The following is a 26,325-nucleotide window of genomic DNA, read 5'->3' as shown; positions in this document are numbered from 1 at the left end:
CTAACTCCTGACAAATGGAAGTAGGTGAGGGTCCAGTTGTGCTACTTCTGTATACAGAAAATAAGAAAGTGACATCATCTAGGTTACAAAAAGGAGGGGAAGGGGGCGAGATCGAACATTATTATTTTCTAGATTGGGGTCTTAAATAGCTGAATCCTTTCACCTTGACCTTCACATATCTCTAGTCATATTTATCACCAATTGGGGTAAAGAAGTTGGAAAACTGATATTTTTATATGTCTATGTGATGTCTGTTTTAATATACTAACTCATTTTATCTCCCTAGACTTAGAATGTGGGTAGCATTGCCGAAGGTGATAATGAGTACTTGGTAAAGCCAAATTTTAAATTGTAATTGTGATCTGACTGTTAAGGTCGATATTCCACCAAAAGTTTCTGCCTTGCAGCCTATCGCATTTGGGTCATTAGCAAAACTTCGGCTGGCAGTTTTTTATACCCCTCATCCTCAGAATTACATTATTTGTTAAACTAAATCCAAAACTAAAGAAATCAATAGAGGGTGTCGGGCATTTGTATTTTTAAGAGAGCAGCTGCCAGGCCAGTGATTTTGCAGCCTACTATCTGTGCGTGAAACTAAACCTCGAGGCTTTGTGCCTAGGCCATCCTTGTTGAAAATCAGCACGCCGCTTTCGCAGACTTGCTAGGATAACTAAATTTGTCTGCAGTGCTACCCCGTAGTAGCCCTCGGGCACAGAGCAGCACTGAGCATGCGCTGTGTGGGCCGGGAACTCTGGGCGGGCCTCTGCCTGTAAATCTCCGACTTCCGGCTTCTCCCGCTGAGACCCCTTAGGCTACGCCCACTTTTCTCGGACCAATCAAATGTAAGATTGCTGAAGTGGTGGACCAGTGGTTAGGGCTGTCTTTCATGGGGCCCTCAGTTTGAAACTGTCAAGTGGCTGCTAGGGCAGCCGCTGTGCTTGCTGTAGTTGCGGCGGCGACGCCGGCGGTCGCAGCGAGTCAGGAGTCGGGGTTTGGCGGAGACGCCGGATACGGGTGACGGCGACCAGGCCGGTTCCTCCCTGTCAGGATTGGGGGCATCGTCCTTGGAGGTGCCCAGAAAGAGAGGACACAAGTGATGCGAACTAAGTAGGTCCTGTGCTTTAGGACGTACGTGGGGAGATGGTCAAACAGAACGTTGTGTTTTACTAAGAAAGAATTAGATTTAAATGGGGCCGGATTGGAGGGTGGTGAAAGAAACCTTGGAAGGAACTGGCGCTCGCCCTCTCTTTGCGTGCACTCAGGACAGGGGAAGTCACCTTGCTGCCACCTACACGTTGTTTCGTTCTCTGCCTCTAAGAGATTGCATTTGAGTTCCCGGAGTCCACTTTTCAGTTAAGTTGTGCCTGTGGCAAAGAGAAGCATTCACACTATCTTGTGGGTTCGGCTTAGGTTAAAGAATGCTGAGAATGTAGTGGAATGGTGTATGTCACCCACAAAAGCATCGTTCTTCCAAACCCAGAAACTGTGGAGAAATGCTACTGTTGTTGAGTCTCAAGTTAATTGTCATGCCTGTTTGCAAAGAGCAGGGTAAATGGCAGATAATGTACTCTACAAAAATACAATTGTTTTCTGGCCGAAATATAAATACATATTACATATAGAAACAATTTTGACATCTTATCATACCAGCTCATTCATTACTAAAATAATCCACAGTTCCCAACTCTGGTTGCCTAGCAGGTCTGCAAACAAGTCATAGGGGAAGATGTAATTAAAATTAAAATGGACCAAATTAACACAGTGGTTGGCTTGAAATTAGTGAAGTATTCATTCCTTGATGCAGATCTGTACTTACTTTCTCTTCCCTACATGGCTTAATGGACGACAGTCGCAGCTCAGATTTAGTTTACTTACCTTCTGGGATACATACCAATAAAAGAGAAATTCCCTTTCCGCATTCTGCCTGCAACCTGGCTTTCTATTCTGTGGTTTCCCCTGCATCTCTCCCTTCTTCTTCAGTGTCTCTATCTCATTAATTTTCTTAGCAAACTGTAACTGAGACCTGTCCCAGGAACTACTGAAACTGTCACTCGGGTCACAGCAGCTTCCTAATTTGCATGTTTAAGGTCTTCTTTGCCCCCTTTTGACTAGTGACCCTCATAACTGCTTCCCACACAATACCAGTGTTCTGGCTTCTTCCAGTCTTTCTGCTGACTCTTCACTGTTCCTTAAAACTTAGCAGTTTTAGATTCCTCTTCTCACAACCGTCTTTGTTAGGATTATGAACTCCTTTGAAATCATATTTGAAGCTAAAAAAATCCTTTCAGAAAATACACGTGTTTACATTCTAAAACATACATGCAATTGTGTTTGGTCTGCAGGGTAATCATTCTTTACCACAATGGGTAGTCCCATTCATTCCCATTTCTTTAGTAGACCCCAAGAAGTCAGTGCCTCCTCAATCTAAATCTCCAGCCTATGCTTGTAATACAGGTCTCTAGGATAGGCACATCCTAGCCATTGTGAATTCTAGTGCTTGGAGCTGTGTCCTGAGTATAGTCACATAACAGCTATCCTCCTATAACCACAGTCAGCAGATGGATTCCCAGATCTTGCAGATACCTAAATCTACAGATACTCAAGAGACCTGTATAAAATGGCAGAGTACTTGCTTGCAGCCTTTTAGGCGTACCATCCTTCACACTTTAACCATCTCCAGTTTACGTATAACCCTAATACAGTATGAATGCTGGGTCGGTAGTGTTGCAGTGTTGTCTAGGGGATGACCATAAGAAAAGTCTGTGCATGTTCAGGACCAATTCGATTTTAAGAAATACTTTTGGCCCACAGTTTGAGTGAATCCATGGCCAAGGAACCCAGGGATATTGAAGGCTGACTACTGCATGCTCACAGCTGTACCTGGTGCTTCAGAGGCAACCTCATGCTGATATAGCTGGTACTGGACTGGCTGTTCTTCCTCCCGTCTCATTGTCCCACAGTCCTTGCTTCGGTGAGTAGTAGTATGTTTCGTCTAGTTACTCTGGACACAAATCTGACACATCCGTAGCACCCACTTGGATGCTTTAAGTGGTTGTTGATCATGAGCCGGCATTGTCACCACCGTAGCACAGCTGCCTCCGAGCCACACCTCAGAGCCCTTGCCAAGGCTGCATTCTAGTTTAAGGACCTCATTTGTCTCCTACATTAATTCTGAAAAGAACCTTTACTGCTTGGATTACTACGACTGGCTCTCCATTGAACTTTATAGTTTTAGTATCCTAATCTGCCCTAAAGCTGTCAGAGTAATATTTCTTTTGTAAAATATCAATTTTTTTAAAAAGGCAATGTTTGGAGCTCTGCAGAAGGTCTTGCCCTCACTTGCACAGCTGCATGTGCATTCAGTCCTCAGCACTGCAAATACAAATAAATAAATAAATAAATAAATAAATAAATAAATAGCAAGGCTGGTCACATTAGTTGTTTCAAACATTTAATGTCTTAGGTAAAGATTCAGCCTTTTAATATGAAAGATCATAATTGTAACTATCCCTTCTCATTTGAGTTGTATTTGAGTTTTACTTTCCTTCAGCCTAACCAAACGCCCTAAATCTTTTTCACATATGCCATGCCTCCGTGTCTTGGCTTACATGGTTCTGTTTTTATCTTGAGTCTGTCTCTCAGGATGGACTTCCACGTCTTTCAGGTCTCAGTACCTGGGCCATGCTGTCTGACTTACTGGTGTTCAGATAGTTCAAATAGTTATTATTTGCCTTTTAACCACCCCCCCCTTTAAATAGTTTTCTTTAGTTAAGACATTTAATGATTTCTATATATATGTTTCAGTATGTTGTAATGTATAAGCTTAATTTTCTTAAAATAATATTCCCAAAATGTAAGCATCTCAGGAAGGGAATTTATATAAATTCTTAGGCTGTCTTAGTTCAATATGTCAGAGGAAAGTATTTGGTACCTGAGATATCACGTAAGGCTGAAGAAGGGTGACAACATGCTCTTTTCTGACTGACCCTGCAAGAAATTGTTCTAAAGCATTTTTCTTTAGTCTTTTGTGTATTTAGCACATTTCTTTCAGGACATTATAGAAACACAAGTGTTTAAAGTAAGTCCTGTCTTTGGCTCTGTGATTCTTGCTCAATATGTTGAGTGGATGATTTCTTTTAAATGACATGAAAAATATTTGCAAGTTAAAGCACTGTTGCACTTTGTGCATTTAAAAGCTTTGGGTTAAGTATTACAAGAAACAACCAAAGTTAACGTGCTGTTCTATAGCGTTTGCAGGATGTCATCTGATGAGGACAAGTTCTCACTTCACGTTGTTCACAATGACTCTGACCATTCCGTGTCCACAGACCTTCAGGTAGGAAGACACCTAAATTTATTGTTTCTTTAAAAAAAAAATTATAAAACCCTGTGTAATGGTGTACACCTTTGATCCCAGCACACAGAAGGCAGAGGCAGAGAGATCTCTTTGAGTTTAAGGCCAGCAGGGGCCACATAGAGAGTTCCAGAACAGTCAGGGCTACATAGAAACACCACACTCCAAAAAATTTAAACAAAGTATTAATTTGTGGCAAAACCAGAACTGCTTTTTTCATTTACTCATTCCCTTCACACTGAAGTGTTTGCATTTACAATAGTATAAAGTCTCTACTAATCTGGGGAGTATACTGTCTTAAGTTTTCAGAAAATAGCTATGAACTGTTCAAAAGTTTCTTCTGCAAGTGCCTTAACACAATAAAAAATAAAACTCAGAATCTTGGAACATTTTGTAAAATCTCTGGTTTAACTGCGTCTGCCAAATGTTCTCATCTTTAATGAAAAGTAACAGAATGTCCGCCATCTGAGCTCCTAGGCCTCAGGGCTCTCTGATGTTCTGTGCAGTGAGGTTCTGGTTCCTGTCACCAGTACATTTGCCATAATCTACACATTTGGCATAATCTGCCACCCTGAACCTGGACACTGACAGATGCGTTAGAAGAACTGCCTAGGGAAGGGTATATTATTTACATGAGATATTCAGATCCCACAAGCCCTACTGTCCAGCTACCGTAGCTGCAGGGAGGTGGAAGAAGTAGAGGACCACTTGCCCAGGTTAAACCCAGGCTTATTGATTTACAGACACAAAGGAGAGATGGGTGCTCATATTCAGTTAGCAGGAGACTTGGAATTCTGCACATTATTTATTAGGGTGAGTTCCCACCTAGGTTTACACAGACCAATGATACCTTGTGTCTTATCCCAGTGTATCCTATCAAGTTAAGGTTGCCTTTTTCTTAATAACTTAATAATTAATAATTTTCTTTATTTCCTTTTTCTTAGTAACTTAATTTCTTAATAATTTTAGATTTCCCTTTATTTTAGCAACCAGATATGATTTAGAAAAAAATTTAATTTAAGAATACTTTAACCTTTTCGAAGAATTATAATTACTTTTGTCACTATGATATGCTACATAAATTTTTTTCCTAACACAGATTTTACTTTGTATCTTCAGCGCAGGCTAGCTTCATACTCCAGATCCTCTTCTCTCCACTCCTCAGTGCTACAACTACATAGATGCTTGCACGCAGTGCTACAACTACATAGATGCTTGCACGCACACCGGCTACACTTCATAAATACTAGGAAGTGGTTTAAAACTTGGTGCTTATTGCCTTGAAGAGGCATCATGAACAAAGAGGAGTTGATTATAGCCTTATGAAGATGGTTCTGGTATTAGGTTTTCTCTCATCTGACATTTCACAATTTTCAAACAGAATAGTACAAACTCCTTTTACAAACAATTTTACTTAAAATTCAATGCTAAGACAGAGTTGCAATCATACATATTTAGTTTTTAAATGCAAATCCATGGCATTTTCTTCTAACAACAGCAGCAAAAATAAACCAGCTGCCTTGATGAGTGTGGGCTTGAAACTAGGGGAAATAAAATGCTTGTGTAGTTTCAGAAGCCTGACCATCCAGATTGCTTTTATTGCTTCTATAATGTCAGGGAAATCTTGGTCCTTTGTGGTGGTGCATACCTGTGATGCACGTAGCTCAGGAGGTTCTATAATGTCAAGGAAATCCTGGTCCTTTGTGGTGGTGCATACCTGTGATGCACGTAGCTCAGGAGGTTCTATAATGTCAGGGAAATCCTGGTCCTTTGTGGTGGTGCATACCTGTGATGCACGTAGCTCAGGAGGCCTAGGCAGGACTAAGCATTAACAGCAGCCTGGGCTACAGAGCAAGTCCCAGTCTGGGGACACAGAGAAACCCTGTTGAGAAAAAGACAGCAGGGTTGGGGGAATAGAATCAGTGAAAAGGAAGAATGGAGAGAGAAAATATAACTGAGTCTCAATGTAAGTTCTTGAAAGTGATAGCTTTTTAATAGCATGTCTTGTGTCATCTTTAGTTAAATTGATATAAAGTGTAAGAAAGAAGAGATAGAAAAAAAAGTATTATATTGAATCACCAACATTTCCTCTTTAAACTTTTAACTATAAATGTCAAAGTCATGCCAGAAGCACTTAAAGGACTCAAGCTTACAAAAGAGCTAAACTTTTCTGTATTGTGGTAAGTATATGGCTGTTACGTGGTTAAGTAGATTTCTTAACATCAAAAACGAGCCTTTGGATGCTGTAGCTGCTATAAAACATCGCTGTTCTTGGATTCTCGTAGGAGGAGTATGAAGAACTGCTTCGCTATGCCATCGTGAATCCAAATGCTGAATCCAGTGCTTCCCAGCCATCTCACCTTAAAGGAGAAGTGGCACCGGATAGATTTCCTACGCTAGCTGGTATGCTTCACCAACCAGGTTACATACAGTTGTCAAAATACCACTTAAGATCCTGAGTCTGTTGGTGATGCTGGTGTGACTGTGGAAATGTCCCTTACCATCCACGGGTGCATCTCAGTCCGTGCTGTAAAGCCTGCCCTACATTTTGCTGTCATTCCTGGCTCTTTTGACAGCTGGATTTTTATTTAAACTTCAATTGACTTTTAACTTTATGAAAAGTAATAAAATCGGGGCAACACAATACTGATTATCTCTTTACGTGGGTTCTGGGAATTCCACACTCAAATCCTGCAGCTTCCATGGAATGCACTTTTACTCAGTAGTGACTTCTCTTCCCAGCCCTTGCCTGCTTCTATCCATCAGTCTGCAGCATTTCCGTGTGCTCAGTAGGAGCTGTACATTAAGGTACCCAGTGTAGGGGCAGGCAGTGGTGGCGCACGCCTTGAGTTCTCGCACTTGGGAGGCAGAGGCAGTAGAGTGTGGTATGTGCCCCAGTTCTTGATTCAGAAGTTTTATGCCAGGATTATTTGACAACTAAATGCCCAAGCCCATCTAAAGGTAATCCCAACACTGCCCTCAGAATCCCTTAAGTTGCTCTATGAACCACGTACTGATACTTTGTTGGCAATATTTATGTGGCATGGAGAATAGTTTGGGTCATCAGGACAAAGGTGGACCTGCGTGTGGACTCTCAGCAGTAGATTTAGTATCTGATGCAAGCCAGGCTGTGCTTTGATACGGGGGTTAAAGGAAGCAATGGGAAGCAACCCCTTCCCCTCTTCAGTCTTACTTAGTACAGAGCAAGCTCTAACAACTCATTCTGCATAAGCACCCTCTTTCTTTCCCATGTTTTTGTATGTGTACATATGTACATGTGTGTATGCATGTGACACCAAGAATCTGTTCTTTCCTTCCACTGTATGGGTTCTAGGGATTGAACTTAGGTTGTCAAGCTTGGCAGCAAGCATCTTTACCTGCCGAGACATCACATGGCCCCTGAATAAATACTTCAAGAGGGTTAGATCGCCAACATGGGCAGTCATCATATAGCTGTCTTACCTCTGAGGATAGCTGTTCTTGAGGAAGCATTTCACACAGAGGCAAAAAGCTCCTGGGTTTCTGCTAAGTGAGGGCCCTAGTCACTTCCTCATTCCCAGTGTTTGTAGATCTTCACACATGCACACTGTACTGCTGTGCTCAGACCGCTGAACTGAGACAATAGCACCATGACTTCAGATAAATAACTTACTAGAGCAGAATTTTTCTACCTAAATTTCCTTTTCTTTAAGATATATAAACCTTGGGTTTATTCATTGTACGTCAGGGTGTCCGTCATATTTTAGTTACATTGAGTATCTTTGTTTTTCCTTTTCCTTCCCTTTCCTTTCCATTTCTTTCCTTTTCTTTCCTTTTCTTTCCTTTTCTTCCAGACAGGGTTTCTCTATGTAGCCCTGGCTGTCCAGGAATCTGTAGACCAAGCTTGCCTCGAACTCAGAGATCCACCTGCCCCTGCCTCTCAAGTGCAAGGATTCAAGGCATGCGCCACCACTGCCCGCCCCTACACTGGGTACCTTAATGTACAGCTCCTACTGAGCACACAAAAGTGCTGCAGACTGATGGATAGAAGCAAGCAAGGGCTGGGAATAGAAGTCAGTAGGCAAAGTGCTTGCCATGGAAGCTTCAGGATTTGAGTATGGAATTCCCAGAACCCATGTAAAGCCAGCACAATAATGTGTCTGAAGTCTTAGTGTTCCTACAGGCAAGGTGGAAGTCAGAGACAGGAGAACTTCTGGACCTCAAAGTCCAGATAGCTGGCATGCACAGCAGTGAACAACAGAGACCTTGTCTCAACAAGATGGAGGACAAGCATGCTGTGGCGAATGCATGCCCTTCATATCACACAGACTGTAACTCTATACACATAAATGTGAATGTATGTTATAGGTATGGAGCTCCCATAAGACCCAGCTGTCTGCCCTGGACACACACTCAGGAACATGAGAGCCGGCATACAATACCCGCATGTCCATGTTTATACATGTTTACAGCACTGTTCACAGTAGCCACGGCATAGAACCAGTCTGGTCACCCTTTAGCAGATGAGTGGTTAAGGAGCAATGTTAAATGCTTCAAGTGAAGCAAAACAAACCGGGCTTTGAAAGACGAATATTGCGTGTTTTTCCACATGTGGAATATGGTATTTTTAAAATGTATTTAAGACATAAACGTAGAAGGGTGCTATTTAAATAGAAGAGGACCCCGCGGGGCAGGGAAGACAGAGTAAGGAAGGGTCATGTATGTTATCTGCATACATAAAGATGTCACAATGAAGCCATCAGGTGTACAGAACATGCACATGGTTCCTTTTAAGTAGTTTAATTTTAAAAACATTTTATTGGCAGGAAATAGCCCTGTAAGAGAAACTGCACTGGATGTTGGGAAAGGATCAGATTTAAATATTTCAAGCCATTCAAAATCAGGTAGGATGACTTTTCCTTAGTTTGTTTCATTAATTACAGTGTATTAGCAAGAATAAGTCAGCATATTACTTAACCATATTTTAAAAATGTTATTGTTGCTAGTTTAAGTGATAACATTTAAAATAATTTCACAACATTCCAAAATTGCACAGCTAAAACCAGTTAATAATTATAGTGCATGGCATCCTTTACACTGCCTCTAGAAAGAAGTTATTCAAATAGTGTATCCTTTCTACACTGAGGAAGCACTGGCAAAGGTAGCTAATGACAGTGAGGCTGCTAACCCATCTGTCGTGTTGCAGTCGTGTGGAGTCAGAGGTGCAGGGAGACTGGTGGTGAGAGGGGCTTTTGAAACTCACTAGAACCAGCTTCTGTTCTTTTACTTTACATGATATAAATGTAAACAATAGAAATGGGACACTTGCCCTACAGTGTGGCATTATTAATGCAGAACCATTTAAGCCACTTTGTAAGAAATGCCTGCCAGTATGTTGTATGTTTCTTCACTCATACGAGTCTTGGGCAGAATTATTGCAGATGGTCTTTCAAGCCCTTAAGTCATGTGATTCTATTTTGTAAATGGTGAATAAATAAATATATATTATATATATATATATATATATATATATATATCCATCCATCCATATCCTCAACATATATATATATATATATATATATATATATATATATCTCCATTATATATATATATATATATATATATATATATATATATATATATCTCCATAATATATATATATATATATATCCATCCATCCATATCCTCAACAATAAAACCACAGAGCCTATTGGACATGGTGCAGTATGCTTGTAGCCCTACTACTTAGGACGCTAAGACAAGAAGATAGCCAGTTTAAGACCAGCCTGTACTACATAGGCCCTATCTATCTCTGAAACAAACAAAGCAGGAAAGCAGAGCCTTCTGCCTCTCTACTTGGTAGAACCCAGTAAAAGAATATGAGTGCACTTTGTCTTTCTGCCTTGCTCCTTGGGTTCTTTGACCATCCTCAGAACGTGTAGGTGATAGCTCACATATAACCATCCCACACCCTATTTATTGCATAGCAGATACACAATTTAGGGAATAATGTCCTTCTTCCAAGGAGTTCTGGAAAGATTTGCTTTTACATAACAAGTTTTGTAGTACCTCTGTCCTTGCTTCATTCTTCAAAAAAGAGAGACAAGCCTTCAGTCTTGGCTATTAGACCTTCATAGTTAATGTGAGACCCATGAGAGGTGGTGATGGTGATGTCTGAGTCCAGTAAGTCTGTGGTGGAATATTGACTTTTCTACTTTATGCCTCTTAAAGGTAGAGACCAGTTGTCTTTCTGGCTCTGGCTCTCCCACCTCGCTGAGTAGTGGCAAGTAATAGTTGTGTATATGTGCACAGGCATAGAAATTGGTGTACAAATCTCATCTACATGTTGGAGGCTAACAGCACATCTAATTAAATAACTAGCCCTTTTATATTGTCAAATTCTAGCAATGTTAAGAGCAGTACTAATGTTGAAAATAAAGCAAGAGTGATCTATAGACAACCGCCTCACTGTGGCCAATTTCCCGCTGAGCCTCAGTGTTCTCCTTATGGTTGAGAAAAATGCCTACCTCTTAGGATAGCACATGTTGAGAGCTAACCCTTAAACATTTGTATTGCAGAAATACAAAAGGCATTTAGTTAGTGTTACTGGGATAGCATGGCTGATTTCATGAACTGAACTGTCCAGTTCAGGCTGGACCAGGATGAATGACACAGCCTTGTTTGCCATGGGAGTGGTTTGTGAAGGATGGAAGGGGTGGAGGAGGCGTCGCATGCCTGTCAGCCCTAAGTCAATGACAGCACTAATATCAAAAAATGTCCACACTGAAGTCGACATACCTCAAGAGTAATTTCTCGGTGGCTTTTTCTCAGCTTCTGGAGTTGACAGACGTCTTGTAGCCTTTTGACATTACTCTGCCAGTTAGACAACTTCCATCTGACCTGGCTGCTGTTTGATTGCTCTGCTTTTCTTCTAGGGTCACCCAGGAGACCACCTCACCCAGTCATGGACTTCTTTGGCGCACATTTTTTAGGTGACTCTTCCTCACCAGCCTCTCTTTCTACTCGGGCAGATGCCCATGAAATAATTGTGGGTGATCATCTTATCTCTGATGAAAATTTTCAGAAGCTGGATAATGTACTTGACATCTGGAGTTCAGGTCTTAAGGTATTACAGTTGCTCAGTTGCAGTACACTTTGTAGGCTGACACTTGAGCCTAGTCTCTCTCTCTCTCTCTCTCTCTCTCTCTCTCTCTCTCTCTCTCTCTCTTTCAATGTTTTCTAGTAAATAGAAACATAAACCTTTGGGTTCCTGGGATGATCCATCCAGTGTCTTAGATTTATGTCTCTCAATCTTGAATGCATATGTGAACTGCCTCAGTGTCTTATTAAACTGTGGGTTGGTACTCAGTATGTTTTAGTAGAGCTATGAATACATATTTGTTACACATATAAGTAATACTACAGGTTTCTAAACCATACTTAGAGTTGCAAGGTTTATGGAGTTGATAGGATACTGTATGTCCCACAACACTTTCATGCATTTTAAAGAGCGTCCTGTATCCTGATGACCTACAGCAATGACTGATATCATTTCAGTCTCTTCAGAGCCTAGTGAGGACATAGGGGCTTAGGAGGGTCACACACCTGGAGTCCCAGCTATCTGGGAAGCTGGGATGGGAGGACCTTTTAAGTTTAAAAATATATACTTACTGATATATATTAATTTTATAGCAGCCATAATATATGTCTGATGAATCTATAAAACTATTTTCATTTAGTGATGTTAATAACCTGCCAATAATCAGCATTACAGCAATGTCACTATTAAAACACAGTATTAAAAAATGATTTTTGCTAATATTTTAATGAAACAGGCTGGAGAGATGGTTCAATGGTTAACAGCAAGAATGCTACTGCAGAGGATTGGAGTTCAATTCCCAGCACCATGTCAGTGGGTCACAACCTACCGGAACTTGAGATCCAGGGCATCTCCAGCCTCTGGTCTTGTGGCCACCTACACTCATGTTCATATACCCAAACAGAGACTTACACATAATTAAAATCAAATAAATATTTTTAATAACACAATTTAACTGTTCTAAAAACTGAGAAAATGAACTTTTCCAGAGCATGTAGTTATATATTTATATCCATGGAAATTGTGATCATGTGAGTTCTGTGACATGGTTTCCTATTACTTGAAACTTTAAACTCTGAAAATACACTGGCAGCAGTGTCTGCCATCCTCCCCTCAGTCTCACACTGTGATCATAGTGGAAACTGCTGCAGGATTGTGCAGCCGACCATTAACCTATTCTGTGTTGACTTAACCCGATTAGTTATTGAAGGGGTTTGTTCTTAGATGACCAGTGATTGCTTCTCCTTTTACTCATACCAGTCAGTAGCATTAAAGGGCTTAGCACTTTGTTGTAAGACAACCATTACAATAACTTGTTTTGGAGGAAACTTCATTTTCATGGTTTCAGCTCCCACCACAACCTCTAAATCCACCAATCATCAGCCTCAGCTTAGCCCATATTACACTGTTCTCCACCTGATCCATTTTTATTTTAATTTCTTTTGAGATTTTTTTTTTATTTCTTTTGTCTTATGTGTAGGGATGTTTAACCTCCGTGTATGAAAGTACATCACATGCTTTCTGTGCCCAGGGGGGCCAGAAGAGGGTATCAAATCTCTTAGGACGAGCGTTGCACATGCTAGCCACCACGTGGGTGCTAGGGATTGCATCCAGGTCCTCTAGAAGAGCAGTGCTCTTAACTACTGTGTCGTCTCTGCAGAACCACCAACCTGTTATACTGTGAACATTTAAGACTATGGCTACACAAAGGGATTTTGTGATTTCATACAAAGTAGCATAAAATGGGGAAAAAACAAAATCCCCTGGCATAGCAGATGAGCTGTGAAGAGCCATAGCTATTGAGCTTGCTAACATCATTTATTAGTGTGTTGTGACTTTTTAATAGCCCTTATGTTGACCTGATCTTTTTAATGTTTCTTATTTTCAGTTTAATTTTAAAAGTGGATTGAAAGAACAAATTACTTATTTTCACTATGTCTTCTTTTCAGACGAACATTTTATCTGAACTAAGTAAGTGGAGACTGAATTTTATTGACTGGCACCGAATGGAGATGAAAAGAGAGAAGGAAAAGCACGCGGTTGTCGTGAAGCAGCTGTCAAACCAGATTGCTGACTTGAAGGAGCTGCAGAAAGCCTTTGAGATTTCCATCGGAAGAAAGGACGAGGTCCTCTTTTCTATGCCTCCCTTTGAGTTAGACTCAGCAGATGTCCCAGTGGAAATGCAATTCTGAGACTTAGGATTATCTGCTCCTATAAGACAGAGAGAGATGTTTCAGAGAAACTGAGCACACAGCCCCACGTTCATTCCTACTCGACTCAGTGTAGCAGGGGTTCACCTTGCCCTGCAGCTCTGCCATTTCCTGATGCTGTAAGAGCCCACTCAAGTAGACATACTAGGTTTTTCTTCCTGATCATTTTTTATAACTGTCTTAACATGAAGGAGCCAGTATTACCTATGTGTTTTTTGTTTTTGTTTTTGGTGGGGTTTTTTGGTGGGGGTTTTTTTGTTGTTTGTCTTTTTTGTTTTTTGGGGTTTTTTTGTTGTTTTTTGTTTGTTTGTTTGTTTTTGGTTTTTCAAGACAGGGTTTCTCTGTGTAGCCCTGGCTGTCCTGGAACTCACTCTGTAGACCAGGCTGGCCTCGAACTCAGAAATCCGCCTGCCTCTGCCTCCCAAGTGACGGGATTAAAGGCGTGTGCCACCACTGCCCGGCCTATTACCTATGTTCTTAACCATCCTTGTAGATGACAGTAAGCATTTCAGATCCTACCAGTTCAAACTGGTCTGAGGTTTTGTGCCTCAGATCTTAAACAGATCTCACACCTTAAGCAGAACAGTGGGCAGTGAATCTGTGCCCTGCTGACTCCCATCTCTTTATGGATGAGCATGCACTAAATTTCACACAAGGCCTCAAGAAGCAGCAGCACAAAAGTGTTTAATGAATCAGATAAAAGGTTTGTTATTGCTTGATTTTCTGAGATAAAGTCTCACTGTGTACCTAGACTGACTGGCCTCCAACTCAGTGTTTATGTAGCCCAGGCTAACCTCTCAACAGGAAGTCCTCCTGATAGTCCCCAACCTCTGGGATTGCAGACATAATCCACACAGGCAAGATGATGTTTTTTCAAATGCACACTGTTCCTGCTCTTTACTGGCATAGTATAAAATCAAACATTTTGTGTAGCTTGTTTTATTTGAAACATTGTCTTTTTTTCTATTATCTTCAAAACTGTTCTGATTCTTCTGGTCTTGAAGTATTATACCAAATGAGTATGCTTATGTTGTATTTACAAAAATGAATAAGTAGCCATATCTCACCACCCATCTTAAGATATTGAGTGTAGCAGACAACTTAGAGCATCCTTTTCTATTTTGAAAAGGCAAACAAGGCTGCATGGTATGCCCATGATCTCTGTAATTTAAGATGTGGAGGTAAGAAGGGTCACAGGTTCGAGGCCAGCTGGGAACACAGCAAGACTCTGTCTCAAAGGGAAATCAACAAAATAGCAACAAATTACTTGTAGTAAGTGTGTGGTTTACTAAGGTCTGCGTAGTGTGCCTCACTTCAGGTGCATATTAAAGTTACTCAGGTCTTTAAAAGAGAGAATGATCTTACCAATTAAATGCTTTTTTAAGGATAGTAATAATGTCACTCAAGAAAAATCATTAAAACAGAACCACAGCTCTTATAAATTTGCTCAAGCCATAGAATAATTAAATACTGAGAAACTTCTATATCCAAGGCAGTAACAAGGACTAGAAAAACATTTCAAACCAGGGTCCTTTCATAAGTCAAATAAGTAAAGACTTTGTGTATATGTAACAAAACTTTAAAGTTTTGTTATCAAAATTTAAAAGTTGTCTTCCTGAGTTAAATGTTAATAAGTATCTTAATGTTCATGCATGTAAACTTTATTGGGGAGTAACAAGATATACACACAGTGAAGATTTCTTTCCTTTCGCCCTCATTCATTGATACTTACCATATTCACATGGGAAACAAGGGCTTGTCCTAATAGTCTATGCTGAGCATGGTAGCATATGCCTGCAGCCAGCACTCAGAACTCTGGGGGAGAAGGAGGGTCACAAGTTTGAGTCCAGCCTAAGCTACATAGTGAGACAGTGTTTGGGGGGGGGGGGAGGCGCTAATTGATGAATAGATATCTATAATTATTCTCTATAACATTTTTTTACATGAGAAAATCACTTTCTGAACATGAATAAACTGAGCTGCCAGGCACTGTTAAGCTTAAGAGAGAATAAAACATCTCAGGCTGTGTGCCCTTTCCACAAGTTCGCTGCTGCTGTCACACTACTGTAGTAACTGGGTTAATCACTGTTCGCAGGTGATTTCCAGCTTGTCTCATGCCATCGGCAAGCAAAAGGAAAGGATAGAGTTAATGAAAAGCTTCTTCCGCTGGAGAATCGGCCATGTCAAATCCAGACAGGAAGTAAGTATGAGAAAGACAGCTATGCTCCAGAATCAGACTTTCTGGTGACGTGCGAGAACTCTTGTCAAACTCAAAGATTTATTTTCTGATGAGTCAGTGTAAATTAGGTCATAATGTCCTCTGGTTTCAAAGGAATTTGATTTTGGTGCAGTTTAGAAAACTCCCTTTCAGATTGTATTGACGTAGGTAGGATGTGTATATTATGACAGAAAAGCCTTTTGCTGCTTCCTAGTAGTTTAATAAGGATTGCACCTAACTTATAAAAACCCTGGTAATGAAACTCTGTAGCAAACGACGTTGGAAGCAGTTATTTGGAAAAAAAAATTATATCTTTAACAGGTCATTTGCTTCCTATGTTATTTCTGCTTCTGACACATCTAACTAAGGGCAGCAGCATGTATGTGTATTCTCAGCTACACAAGGAGACCAGTTGAGCCCAATGTATGAGCCCAGCCTGAGCAACATAGCAAGAGGCTGGCTCAAAAAGAAGTGCTGACGATAGTAAATGCCCAAGCACAGGCTCTTCATAAACAGTGCCTGTTTACACATGAGGTGATGCGGGTGGTGTCTATTGTAGACTTAGCGTAGCGCCACCTGGAGGCATGAATTTGTGCAACCTACTTTCAATAAGGGTTCATCCTCTCCTCTAGCTCACCACCCAGCAGAGCTCATGGACTTACCACCATGTTGTTGTTACACTGCCCTGGGGTAGTGGTTCTGAGATTGTTCTGGATGTTGCTTTTGTTCAGATTTATGAAGGTAAACTGGCTGACCAGTACTTTCAGAGAACTTTGCTGAAGAAAGTCTGGAAGGGCTGGCGTTCTGTGGTGCAAAGGCAGTGGAAAGATGTGGTGGAACGGGCGTGTCAGGCGAGGGCTGAAGAAGTATGTGTGCAGATCTCCAATGATTATGAAGCTAAACTTGCTATGGTAAGCTACTTTTTACAATTTCTACTTTGCATAATTGTAGCCGCCAACTGGAGAGATGTCTCAGTCAATAAACTGCTTACCTTATGAGCATGAGAACCCAGTTCAATTCTCAGAGTCTAGGTTTCTACAAAGCTGGGCTCGTGCTCCACCCTTGTAGTCCCAGCACGAGGGAGGCAAACAAGAGGCCCCTGGCAGTGAGAGGCCTGGCCCATAAAACAAAGTGGACAATAGCTGAAGAAAACACCTGAGAGGTTGACCTCTGGCCTCCACATGCACAAACATATACACATGTGCATCCACACAAACATATACAAACACATACAAAAAAGGAACAAATTGTATAATATATTTCATTTTTGCAATTCAAAGTGGCATACAGAAAAGATGTAGTCTTTCTAGGTTTGATCTATGGGAAAGTAAGTTTTACCAAAATTTACTATGTACTTTAAATTTTGTAAATATCATTTACTTTTCAAAAATTCTGTTAATTTTACAAGAATTTTAGTTAGTTTTTTCCTCTCAAAGGAATGTAGCTTATATAAATACATTTTATTAAATGTCCTGTATAAATGGTGTATAGTTTTTTAAAACACGATATTTTTGCTGGGCATTGTAGCACAGAGCTATAATCTGAGCACCTGGGAGGCAGAGGGAAGACAATCTAAGGTCATCCTTGTCTACACAGCAAGGCAGAGGCCAGCCTGAGCCACACAGGACCCTCAAAAGTAGATAACTAGCAAAGTATAACCTTATTTTTTGACAAAAATAATCTCTCTTGTGTTTCAAACCCCACCCCCAAACACACACACCACTTTTTGTAATTTTTTAGTTATCTGGAGCTTTGGAAAATGCAAAAGCTGAGATTCAAAAAATGCAACAGGAAAAAGACCATTTCGAAGACTCCATGAAGAAAGCATTCATGAGGGGAGTATGTGCATTAAATCTGGAGGCCATGACCATATTTCAGAACAAAAATGATGCAGGTGAGTGGTCATGGAAGGTTCTCTGTCTAGTTTCAGAAGGAACTTGAGGTGACATCAGTGACTGGTTGGGTCTATACTGCTAGTAATGTGCAATGGTGTGTCTTGTCCCTACGTCCCCCATTTGTGGCTTCAATAGGCCATACCCAACTCGAAGTGTACCATAAGAGTACTCTAGTCACTGTTCTTGTGCTTTAGAGCTGACGGTAGCTCTTGAGACTTGACTTTCAATTAGTTTTAGACATAGTGGAAAAGTGGGACAGATGTCTCCCAGTTAAAGAGAGAAGAATCAGTAAACTTAACAGCTACCTGTGAACAGAAACTTCATAAATGAGCTCACATCAGCCAGAGTTCCTCCCCTGCCTGTTACACCCGACCTTTTCAAGTGTTTAAGTCATGAATATGCAGGGTTGGGGGGGATGTTTTGTGTGTATGTATAGTTTTCAGATTGTAAGTGGAGTTTTCTGTGGATACTTGCTGTCATCAGAGTTGGAAGAGTCTTGGGACTGTAAGCACTGTTAAACTTTAACAAGGTAACAATTGCTGTGTATAATACGCAGACAGCTGACAGTCAGGCATCTGATGGAAAGTCTTGAAACACAATGTCCCCTCAGTGTCTAGAACATCTCACAGCATTTTCAAACTCACATGGTCCAAGGGAAACTAGCTGAATTCTAATTCCGAGGGGGGAATCAAAAATTGGGTGAAGCTGCTTGCCCTACCTTTTGGAAGTTGACTGCATCCACTCCCTAGATCAGAGAGGAGGTCCCTCTGTGAGAGAGCATCCCTGCAGTTACTTAAGCTGGCAGATGGCTTTGTTCATAATTTGTGCCTTCACGGGGAGCTCATTTGTTTGACTTACAACTTGCTAATGTCAAGAATGAAAACAACCTGGTTTTGTCAAAATGGAAGTAGTGACTGGAAATAGGGAGGATGCTGACATGGGGAAATGGATGCAGAGCTGTAACTGGAGGCCATTTGTCAGGATAGCCGTGTGAAGCAGGAGAAGCTGGGTAGGCCCTCCCACCCTGGACCACATATATCCCTGCAGTACTTGTGTTTCCACGGCAGTACACTAGCTGGGCTCCAGCCGAGCGCACACTTGATTCCTACCTTTTACATAAGGAAGAGCAGACCGTTGGTTAGCTTTCCCATGTTGACGTGTTCACCTCCTCTGAAGTTGATGTAGTCAGTACTGACATCAACCAGTTAGTGACACTGACACTATTAAGTGAACAGTGAGCCTCCAAGATGACCGACCAGTGTCTGCATTTTCATCAGAACTACATTTTAGCCATTAGTCTTTTCCTTGTTTGGAGGGTAGTAGTCTTAGTTTGTGCTGCTGTTAATTGAATGGGTTTGTGATTGTAGGGATAGACTTCACAAATAATAAAAAGGAAGAGAGTGGCCCTGGTGGCCCAGGAAGAGAACCTTCTGCTCACTGGGATACTTCTTCGTCCACAATGCCATCAGCAGTTCCGTTACAGCCGCTGCCCTCTGGAGCATTAGCAGCAGGAGTAGCCAGCTCCACTGCCATCCCCTCGGCTGCTTCCCTGACCTCTGCAGGAGCTACATCTGCCTCTTCTGTTCACATTCCCATCTCTATTCTTAGTGCAGGATCCGCAGCTACCCCTGCCCCGGAAGAATCGGTCAGTACAGTTTACGAAAGGCTTCCAAAGCATGTGTGTGGTGTTGGTGGGGTTGGCCTCTGCATCCCTTCATTTGCTCATTTTGTGTATGTGGTACTGAGGGTGTGTATATGGTACCAGTCAAGCGCTCATCTCCCCAACACTGTAAGTGGAACATGAAAGGGAAAAGTCAGTATCATACTAGCCAACCCTCAGAAAAGTCCTTAAGGCAAAGTGACCAAAACAGTAATTTTTAGTGAAAACTGATCTAAAAATACTGTTGCAGAAATGATAGTTTAAAATAAACTTTCATTTTATATTTTTAAAACTATTCAGGAAAATTAGGTTTTGTTGGAGAAAGAGTTAGTAACAGACTTATTACTCACTAGCAACTGCATCTCTTAGGTGTTAATTTTAACGAACAGTTGAAGTGGGGGGAGGAAAGTCTTTCTGCAAAGGGAAGAGCTAAGGGTAGAGGGTTGAACAGTGGTGGAGAGTGTGTGTGAAACTATATTTGAGGTATTAATGAAGCTGTTGACAGAGTCCATCATGGCTGTGACTGAGAGGGAACAGAGTACTGGCAGCCATTCACACACTTGTCAGACTCAACTCTGGAGCCTCTTCCCTGCCCAGTGTTGCTCTCACACAAAGGCTTGTGAGAGTTAAAGCTCTTGAGGCCGTTGTCTCCCTCCTCTCCATGATTCTAGCCAGTGTAACAGAAAAGATGGCAGGAGGGATTTTAGAGCCCTCTCCTTCTTTCTCTCTCACTTTATCATGGGGGTCAGAGACAGAGACAAAGACAGACATACAGACTCATTCACCCCAGGCCGGCCGGCTCAACTTTGCAACAACCGTTTTCTGCATCAGCCTCCCGAGTGCTGAGGTTGGAGGTGTGAGCAGCAACATTCAGCTCTGTTGTCCATCTTAACCCTTCCGGCAGGCCGTGGCTCGCACCGTGCTCTGGAGAGCGCTTCAGAAGGGACGAGAGCGGAGTTGGCCAGACAGTTGGTTAGATTAGTCTTCTAGCTCACTTGAATTTCTTCCTTTTAGAGCTACTAATTTTAGAGAAAAATATTTTGAGATCTGCTGCTTGCCATGTTTGTTCTTGCCCGAAATTAAAGTACATAGCACGTGTGCAGAGAGTAAGAGAAGTCTCAGTGTGTGGAGGAGTTCTGACAGAAATAAGACTGAAATTCAACCCTGACATATGTTCAGCTCTGTTTATTTTTCGTGATTATACATTCTGAAGTGCAATCCTTTGTAGATTATCTCACTTAAATAAACACAGTAGGAGTTTATTTCAATTTCTGACTTGCCATTCATGTTGCATATCTAGATAACATGCACAGAGCTAGACTTTTTAGAATCTGCTTAAACTAGGACTACCTCAGAGTCTGCATTTCCACCTGACCCTGCCTTTGAGAGGGCACGTTAGTGAGCTTGCTCACTGCCCTGTCGCCCAGAGGTGATTCTGAAGGCTTCGAAACATGAAAAGCATTGTATTGTGTAGACAGCCTTTCTCATTTGTGCCCACACACGTACACGCTCCTCCCACACACAACTCCAGTTGTTGTGGTGTCTGTGGGCGTCAGGCTTTGTGTTCAGTCTTTGTTCATATTTGTGTGTGTGGTGCTAAGGACCAAACACAGGTCCTCATCTCCCAGCACAGTCAGTAGACTCAGAGAACATAGAGAAAAAGTCAGTATGAGCACAGTCAGAGCTCATATGACCTCAGCATGCACAGGCCTGCACCAGGCTGCACCAAATCCTTAGCGTGTAGGCTTTGGCTTTCAGTTTAGTGGGGTGGGTTGGTTGGTTGGTTGGTTGGTTGGTTGGTTGGTTTGGCTTTGGGGTTCTGTTTTGTTTGTTTTGGGTTTTTTGTTTTGTTTTGGTGGTTGGTTGGTTTGCTTTGGTTTTTCAAGACAAGATTTCTCTGTGTAGGCCTGGCTGTCCTGGAGCTCCATTGAACAGGCTGGTTCCTGAGTGTAGGAACAAGTGGGTCTCTGATTCTTCTGCCTTCTCTTGGGCTCTTTTCCTTCAGTTTGTTTTGTTTAATTCTAATGTGTTAGCTTTTTGTTATTGTATTTTATTATTATCCCTTAGAAGCCTGTGTGTTTTCTAATGAGAGACAGAAAGGGAGTGGGTCTGGAGGGAGGCGAGGGGAGGGAGGAACTGGGAGGAGTAGAGGGAGGGGAAACTGTAATCAGGGTATGGTGTGAGAAAAAAATTATTTTCAGTAAACATGGAAAAAGAGAGGTGTGTGTGTGTGTGTGTGTGTGTGTGTGTGTGTGTTAGTGTGTTACTTGGATCAACCCACAGAAAGTACTCAAGACAGAAAGTGACTAAAACATTAGTTTATAGTAAAAAACTATAAACTAATGGAAAGTAATCCAAAAGTCCTATTACAGACATAATAGCTACAACACAGACGCACATTCGGTACCTAAAGAACCTAGACAAGGCTCACAGGTGAGCCTTTCTGTAAGTCCAGTGTGAGGTTTCTCCTATGTGTGATTCTGGTCACCTCAGTTCAGCCTGTCTGAGCTGCACCCAACCCCACCACACAAATTCAGTTTCAAGTCACAGAGCGGGGCAGTAGGTGGCACTGTACTCCTCCGATTCTGGGAGTGTAATTGGAGAGACATGCTCTTGGGTGGGCTTCCAAGCTGTCACTGAAGTTTTCCATCTGTCTGCTCCTTCCATCAGAAGGGAAAGTGATAAGTGGTGTGAGGTCATTGGTACTGTTGTCACTGTGGACCTAATTAGCAGCTGGTCATCTCTGACACTAGGAGGAACAGTATGTGACCATGTGCTCAAAAGAGCCAGTTCTCAACAGATTCCAGGCTGGATGCGGTTACTGGTTATAAAGAAATCACATTTCTACTGTAAGCCTTCCTCAGTGTGTTTTTTTTTTTTTTTTTTTTTTCCAAACTAGCAAAATGTTCAACACTATCTTCTAGTTTTGTTTTCTCCCTGCAGCAATCTTTTCTAATAATTTTTATGTATATTCTTTCTAAAATATACTCATGTATTTTTGATACAGCTCTTTTTTTTCACCCATTTAAGCTATTTGAGTTACATAAGTATTACTTTGTAAATATCTATGGTATACGTGTCGGGGGAAGAGGATGTCTGACCTCCTGGAGCTGTAGTACCTGTAAGGCACTTGATGTAGTGCTGAGAACAGCCCAGGTCCTCTGGAAGATGGAGAGGTGCTCTAAACGGGGTCATCTCTCCAGCCTCTGCTCACTGTATACACAATACAGTTAGCAAGTGACACACCATTAGAGACAACTCTTAACAAACATGAAGGTCCTTGACGGTGACTGTTTAAACTTGTGTGACTACAGATGGAATCTTTACACATGTCTTTAACAGAGGACCGATTTTCATCACACTGGAGGTGTCCTAACACAGTCCCCAGATGGGTTGGCAGTAGCTGCTCATCTATATTTCCTGTCTACTCTGGTTTTCTCACTCCAAACTGTTCTAGGTTTTCTTGCATTCCCTCTGTCTCCAAGTGAGATGAGCTGTTACAGAACAGGTATGTTTAGCACCTTCCAGTGTAATTGGGCAGCCATAAAGTTGTCCCTCAGTTTTCTGTACTTGGCAAGGATTCAGTAATTGGGGCTTTCCCCCAGTGCTAATTCCCTTTGGTGCTGGAGTTATAGGTGCTCGTATGCTTCTGAGTTGGTTGATGGGATTCAAACCCAGTTCCTCTGAAGAACAATATATGCACTTACCCACTGAGCTATGTTTGAGTCCTGTAAACATCTTAAATTTATAAGATCCATAAAGTTACTAAAATGCAGTCTCTACATTTGCAGCAATAGCCCTCCAACCCTCCCCAAAATGTCAGCTGTTTCTCCAGCACCTTATCCTGAGCAGTGGTTTCCTGTTGTTACTGGCTATGTCTGTTCATCTGAAACAGCATCTGTTGACTTCCACCTATGGATGAAGGAAAGACTCAGCCTTTTGACATAGTCTTAGCCTTCTGCTGTCCTCACCGTCCTTCCTGTGTGTTAACGTTTACATATAGCTGTTCCAACTTTAAATAAAATCAGTACTTGACATTCCTGTATAAATATAGCTAAGCCTTGCATATATATAATGGCATTTCCTTTCAGCATGTTTTTTGTTCCTAGAATTAATTGCTTCATCTTTGCCTTTGCTTAGGTTTTTATGGAACTAAACTGAATTCTTTCCAGAGTTTTTAAGGAATTGCACAACCCTTTTAAATGTTGTTTTCCTTTTGAGTTGATGTAATTTCCCCAGAGCCAAAGCTCCTTCATTATCCTCTCCTGATTGATCATCTCTAGCTAATGCAGAGAAAGAGAGAACCTCGGATTGGCCAGACCACGGGGAAAGGGACATTATAAATCAATGGTTTTGGAAGAGGACTGAGGGGAAAAACGCATTTAGATTAATAATTCATACTGCATATTTAGTTACACCAAAATCAGTACATTAGAAGAGCATAGGTACTCCAGCTGTCCAAAGCAGATTATTTTCTCCTTCAAGTAAGAAGAGTGTGATAAGATTAAAACACGGGGCCTGAGAAATGGCTCAGCCCCTAAAAGTACTTGAGGACCTAACTTCAAATCCAAGCACTTATTTTCAAAACAACCAGGCATGGTTGCATATGACTGTAAACCCCAACATACTGGGGGGTAGGGGGACACAGGGAGAACAGATAGGTGGCCTGGGAGCTTGATGGCCAGCCAACCTAAACAAAACAATGAGCTTCTAGTTCAGTGACAAGACCTTGTTTTAAGGCATCATGTCAGCAATAAAGAGGCACCCAGCGTCTCTCTGGTTTTTTCACATGTGCATGTACAAGTACACATACAGATTAAAACCCACAGAAGGGTATATATACCAGATGTTTATAGTCAGAGAAACACCAGGAAAATATATGCAGTCCTTTAAAAGAAGTTAATATTCATCAGAACTATCAAAATTTTTTGTTTGTTGAGATGGGAATCAAACCCATAAATCCATTTATGATAGACAAAAAAAAACACTAAATACTCCCAGCCTAGCTGGGTGTGTGTGTGTGGCATGTGTGGTGTGCGTGTGTTGTGTGTGTGTGTGGTTTGAGACAGGATCTCACTGTGTATCTCATACTTGTAGTCATCCTGCCTAGCCTGCCATGTGCTAGGCTCACAGGTTTTTGGAGCTATTATTTTACTAGCAACTGTCCTTTCCATTTCTGACCAACAGTTAAAGAGCTGACAACTTATAATGTACTATGAAACATGAATGAAGAACTGCAGGTTAAGTCAAGGAGCATCCCCTTACACTGTGATGAACATTTGTGTCATTAATTGACAGTGAAAAGAGGAAATTATATCACACCACCCTTGATATGCATGCAGGCTTTCTTCGTTGTCATCCAGTGCCAACCAATAAAACCTTTAAATGTTGAAGCTGCTTTTTTATAGCATCATCCCAGTTTGAAGTATTTCTACAAAAATAACTTTAAAAAAAAAACACCTTTCCAAAAATTGTTTACTAATGTAATAGAGATCAGAAAAAAAGAAACTATAATCTGTTGTATGAAATCACTCCTTTAAAAATTATTTTAGGTTTCCGCATTCATGAAACATATCAATCGAGTATTTTTAAGCAGAACAAAACCACTTCTGTAATGATGGTGCTTAAGGGTAAAAAGCCCAGACAGACAGTGGCTGGTTGACGGAGGATGAGTGGGAGGAGGGGCATGGGCAGGAGGTGACGTGTTTGATGGAGTAAACTACATGCAACTTTGTAGCAGGAGTAAGGAATTGCATGCAATAAAATGGCACGGGCATGTACATGTTACAGGCCTCATGCCAGCACCAGCACACCGGTGTCCAGGTGGTTCTACCTCAGGTAAGACTTGATCCTTACAGGAAACCTAAGGAAACACACAAGGGGACTTCCCGGCAGTCTGTCCTTGTATAATAATCTCAAGAACTTTTTTAAATGCTGGCATGCCCAGGTTAAGGAACATTTTGGAGTTTGGGAATGTTGGTTTTTTGTTGTGTCCTTTTGTCTCATTAGGTTTTAAGTACTGTGTGCTTTCTTTGAAAGTTTACAGAACCAAGTAATAAATCATGCAGTGGCTCTCCCACCAACTGGATATTGGTTTTTGTTGTAGTACGCCACAAGAGTCGTGACTGCAGCCCAGCAGAAAGCTGGGAAGACAATCACAGCCCGGATCACAGGTCGGTGTGATTTTGGTTCCAAAACTAGAATCAACAGCAGTTTGGCTATTATGGGAGTTTCTTCTCCTCCCATGAGCTCAGTCGTCGTGGAGAAGCATCATCCAGTCACAGTGGTAAGTCCTGTCAGAAATCTGTGTCATGAGTTTGTTGCTTCATAAACCCTGACATTCATGGTCGGTCCATTGTTCTGTCATTTACTCTGTATGACTTACAATGTCTCCTGTTACAATAAAGAAAATAGTGTTTATTCCAAATGGCATAAAAATCATCAGTAGAAAAAGTAATCCATGGTCTTCAGCTGACATTCATTCTAAAGCCAAGGAAAAAGCCAGGTCCAGAACTAAGTGTTTTAGTTAGGAGAGTGACAGAGGTGCTGGTTAGTCAACAGAATGATGGACTGGGTATTAGGACTATCTTGTACCTCACTGGTACAATTAGGAATAATTATGCTCTAATTGCATTTTGAAGAGAAAAGTTTTATTTTAACTGGAAGGGTGAAGCTAGGTGATGAGAGAGAGAAAGGGGGTGGGGGGAATGGAGGCAGATTTCACGTGTCTCCACCAGTCAAAGATAGTTGATATTCTAGGTTGGATATTGGGTTACACTCTGATTGAGCATTACCAACTTATAAAGACTTTGGATTAACATTTTTAAAAATGTATAAAAGCAAAAAGGAAAGGGGGCATGGGATAGGGGTTTTCTAGGGAGAGGAAATGGGGAAAGGGGATGGCATCTGA

At 41.4% G+C, this 26,325-nt stretch overlaps 1 protein-coding gene across 1 annotated transcript; it reads left to right on the top strand.

The window, feature by feature from the left end:
* Positions 1-880: 880 nt before the first annotated feature.
* Positions 881-25,701, top strand: LOC117701929 (centrosomal protein POC5-like; the record flags this gene model as incomplete). The annotated part of the gene is made up of 12 exons (XM_034493337.2): positions 881-1,107; positions 2,812-2,971; positions 4,249-4,336; positions 6,640-6,757; positions 9,160-9,237; positions 11,269-11,459; positions 13,382-13,558; positions 15,738-15,842; positions 16,592-16,771; positions 17,601-17,754; positions 19,123-19,400; positions 25,522-25,701. Coding segments are annotated over exons 3-12 (1,539 nt in total), but the record flags the coding sequence as incomplete, so codon positions are not given.
* Positions 25,702-26,325: the final 624 nt, after the last annotated feature.

Source organism: Arvicanthis niloticus, unplaced genomic scaffold (genome assembly GCF_011762505.2).
Source record: "Arvicanthis niloticus isolate mArvNil1 unplaced genomic scaffold, mArvNil1.pat.X pat_scaffold_335_arrow_ctg1, whole genome shotgun sequence".
Classification (NCBI taxonomy): Eukaryota; Metazoa; Chordata; class Mammalia; order Rodentia; family Muridae; genus Arvicanthis; species Arvicanthis niloticus.
Note: the sequence above shows the minus strand (reverse complement) of the source record. Positions and strands in the feature narration are given on the sequence as shown.